Source organism: Fragaria vesca, linkage group LG5, assembly GCF_000184155.1.
Source record: "Fragaria vesca subsp. vesca linkage group LG5, FraVesHawaii_1.0, whole genome shotgun sequence".
Classification (NCBI taxonomy): Eukaryota; Viridiplantae; Streptophyta; class Magnoliopsida; order Rosales; family Rosaceae; genus Fragaria; species Fragaria vesca.
In genome coordinates this window covers 5,309,517-5,313,359 of record NC_020495.1, presented here as the reverse complement: position 1 = coordinate 5,313,359, position 3,843 = coordinate 5,309,517, and the positions used below count along the sequence as shown (strand labels likewise).

At 34.0% G+C, this 3,843-nt stretch overlaps 1 protein-coding gene across 1 annotated transcript; it reads right to left on the bottom strand.

Moving 5' to 3' along the window:
- Positions 1 to 3,029: 3,029 nt before the first annotated feature.
- On the bottom strand, positions 3,030 to 3,608 carry LOC101303813 (probable F-box protein At5g04010-like). The gene has a single exon (XM_004300948.1). The coding sequence runs from the start codon at positions 3,606 to 3,608 to the stop codon at positions 3,030 to 3,032; it is 579 nt and encodes a 192-aa protein (XP_004300996.1).
- Between the last annotated feature and the right edge of the window lie 235 nt (positions 3,609 to 3,843).

Here is a 3,843-nt window from a genome sequence, read left to right as displayed (position 1 = left end):
TTCTCATTTAAATCGTAGATATTTCGCATGAAAATTGTAGTTGTGTCTTATGTTAAATGTAGACTTTGCAACTTTCATCTTCATTTATTGATTCAATCTCAAGAACAATTTTGATTTCCAGAAAGTCTACTTTTTTATGATTTTGCTCATCTAAATGGTAGATATTTCTCATGAAAATAGTAATTGTGTCTTATGTTAAATGTAAACTTTGCAACTTTCACCTTCATTTATTGATTCAATCTGAAGAACAATTTTGATTTCCAGAAAGTCTATTCTTTTGTGATTTTGCTCATCCAAATGGTAGAAATTTCTCATGAAAATAGTAGTTGTGTCTTATGTTAAATGTAGACTTTGCAACTTTTGCTTTTAATGAGTTCAATATCAAGAACCTTGCTTTTAATGGGTTCAATATCAAGAACCACTTTGATTTCCATAAATTCTACTTTTTTGTGAGTTTGCTCATCTAAATGGTAGACATTTCTCATAAAAATAGTAGTTGTCTTATGTTAAATGTAGACTTTGTAACTTTTGAATTTAATAAGTTCAATATCAAGAACCATTTTGATTTCCAGAAACTCTGTTTTTTTTATTTTGCTTATCTAAATGGTGGACATTTCTCGTGAAAATAATAGTTGTGTCTTATGTTAAATGTAAACTTTACAACTTTCACCTTCATTTATTGATTCAATGTTAAGAACAATTTTGATTTCCACAAAGTCTACTTTTTTGTGATTTTACTCATCTAAATGGTACACATTTCTCATGAAAATAATAATTGTGTCTTATGTTAAATGTAGATTTACAAATTTTACATTCGGTTGGTTCAATCTTAAGAACCATTTTTATTTCCAAAAGGTCTACATTTATGTGATTTTTCTCATTTAAAATGGTAGATATTTCTCATGAAAATAGTAGTTGTGTCTTATGTTAAATGTAGACTTTGCAACTTTCATGTTCAATTATTGATTCAATCTCAAGAACAATTTTGATTTCCAGAAAGTCTACTTTTATTTGATTTCGCTTATGTTAATGGTAGACATTTCTATTGAAATTTTTGGTTTCTCTTATGTTAAATGTAGACTTTGCAACTTTTGCTTTCGGTTGATTCAATCTCAAGAATAATTTTGATTTCCAGAAATTCTACTTTTCTTTGATTTCTCTTATGTTGGTAGACATTTCTAATGAAAATAGTATATGTGTTTTATGTTAAATGTAGTCTTTACAACTTTACCTTGGGTTGATTCAATCTGAAGAACAATTTTGATTTCTAGAAAGTCTACTTTTCTTTGATTTCGCTTACGTTAATGGTAGACATTTCTAATGAAAACTGTAGATGTGTGGTATGTTAACTGTAGACTTTCCATCTTTTTTCTTGGGTTAATTTAATCTCAAGAACAATTTTGATTTCCAGAAAGTTTACTTTTCTTTGATTTCTCTTATGTTAATGGTAGACATTTATTATGAAAATAGTAGTTGCGTCTTATGTTAAATGTAGACTTTGCAACTTTTACCTTGAGTTGATTCAATCTCAAGAACAATTTTGATTTCGATAAAGTCTACTTTTCTTTGATTTGGCTTATGTTAACGGTATACATTTCTAATGAAAATAGTAGATGTGTCTTATGTTAAATGTGGACTTTGCAACTTTTACATTCGGTTGATTTAATCTTAAGAACAAGGGTGCCCAAGAACAATTTCGATTTCCAGAAAGTCTGCTTTTCTTTGATTTCTCTTATGTTAATGGTAGACATTTATAATGAAAATAGTAGATGTGTCTTATGTTAAATGTAGACTTTGCAACTTTTGCCTTCGGTTGATTCAATCTCAAGAACAATTTTGATTTTCAGAAAGTCTACTTTTCTTTGATTTCTTTGATGTTAATGGTAGAGATTTGTAATGAAAAGTTAAATGTAGAGTTGCAAATTTTACCTTGGGTTTATTCAATCTCAAGAACAATTTTGATTTCTAGAAAGTCTACTTTTGTAATGAATTTGAAATGAAAACAGTAGATGTGTCTTATGTTTAATGTGTCTTTCGCCTTGGAACATTTTCTGTGATATTTTTCATGACAGTAGTAGCTGTTTTTTATGAAAATTGTAGACAGTCTCAAGAATCAGTTTGATTTATAGAAAGTCTACTTTTGTGTGATTTTGCTCATCTGAATGGTAGATATTTCTAATGAAAACTGTAGATATAGAGTGAGACTTAACTAAGAGTTAACGGTGTTAGTTTGCTTTAACCTGCTATAGCAAGTCAAAACTGGTTAGGTATTCATACCTTAAGGCACACAAGTGCAACCCTTAGAATATAACAAATTCAAAGTAGGCAGGGATTGATAATCCGAAAGCTATCCTGCAGTGTCATTCCTTCTTGTTTGTTTGGTGACTTTGGTCTACGTTGTTTCATGCGTTGTTCTTCCTTTTGGCTCAATATATACAAACAAGTTCCTAGCTGCATAGTTTTTTCAAGCCATCCTTGCATGGTCTTGAATGTACGTGTCTGGCAAATGCACGCAGTTTGTAATCTAATTGGATGCTTGCAGTCGATAATTCTTTTGCAGTCAATATAATATGGCATCTAATAATGTTCATTTTGTATATATTGCCACCATCGATATGAGATTGTTGAGAGTTCAGTATTGCAAGACATGCTTTTTATGACCCAACAGTGCGTCGTTTTTTATTGGTTACTCTGATTTAAATGGAATGACCTTTTAATTAAAAAAAAAAAAAATTACCCACAAAACAAAGAAGGCAGTAGCAAATAAATAGTGTTGCATATATACATGAGTAAAAACTAAAAAAAACAAAACCCTACACGAAACCCTAACAAAGAAAGTGTTGCAAATATCTGAAACCATCATCGACACCAACATATCTCAACTTTGCTGTGCTGAACATCCCCGCGCTGACTTTGTTAATCCGCCCAACATGAACAAGATTGTTTCCACCCGTTTTGGATTCTTCAATAAACACCAACCTCAACTCCGCCACCACACCACTGTCGACGAGGCTCGAGCAACACCCCGGCTAAGGCAGCTCCTCCGAGAACCAACAGTCGTCGACCCCTCTCTTCCCTTTGCATGATTCCATCATATTAAATACCCCTCTCCACCCTTTCAACACCACATTCCACGTAACACTCACCGACTCCGACGCCACAGCTTCAAGCTCGTTGTTATCGACATCAATATCGAACTTGAAAACACCATTATTATCCATGACTAGCTCGTCCCCGGGTTTTTCAAGACTGAAGAGAACTTTGTTGTGGCTGAAGATGTTGATGGTGAAGATGAGGTCGTGGAGGGTGAGGGAGGGCTTGGAGGGGGTCCGGGAGCGGCGTTTGGCGACGGCTGAGGCCATGGCATAGAGGCGGTAGTAGGGAAGGGCGGGGTTGATGAGCTTGAGGTTATAAGAGAGAGAAGGGAAATGGGTGGTGCAAATGGGCTGCCAAATATGGTCGGAGGAAATGCAAGTGAACCATGTCTTGGAGATGCAACAGGCTGTGGCTAGGGTTTTAGGGTCGAGATGGTTAGAAACAAGGTCAAGGACTTGCCATGGAAGCTTCGACATCCAGCTTCTTTTTGAAAGAGGAGGCATCATCGACATCGAGAGCGTTAAGGGCTTACGTTAATGGAAATGGTAGCCGGTTTAGAAAAGTACAACTTAATGTAAGAAAAATGAGGAGTATATTTATAGATGATTTACAGAGTAATGTAACATAGATTAGGAATCCTAATCCCATTCATAATCTACTTACTAGATATGCTCCTCTTTCCTTATCCAACTAGATTACATATCAGTTTATGTTGACTACAAATTATGTTTATCCTAGATCCTAGAG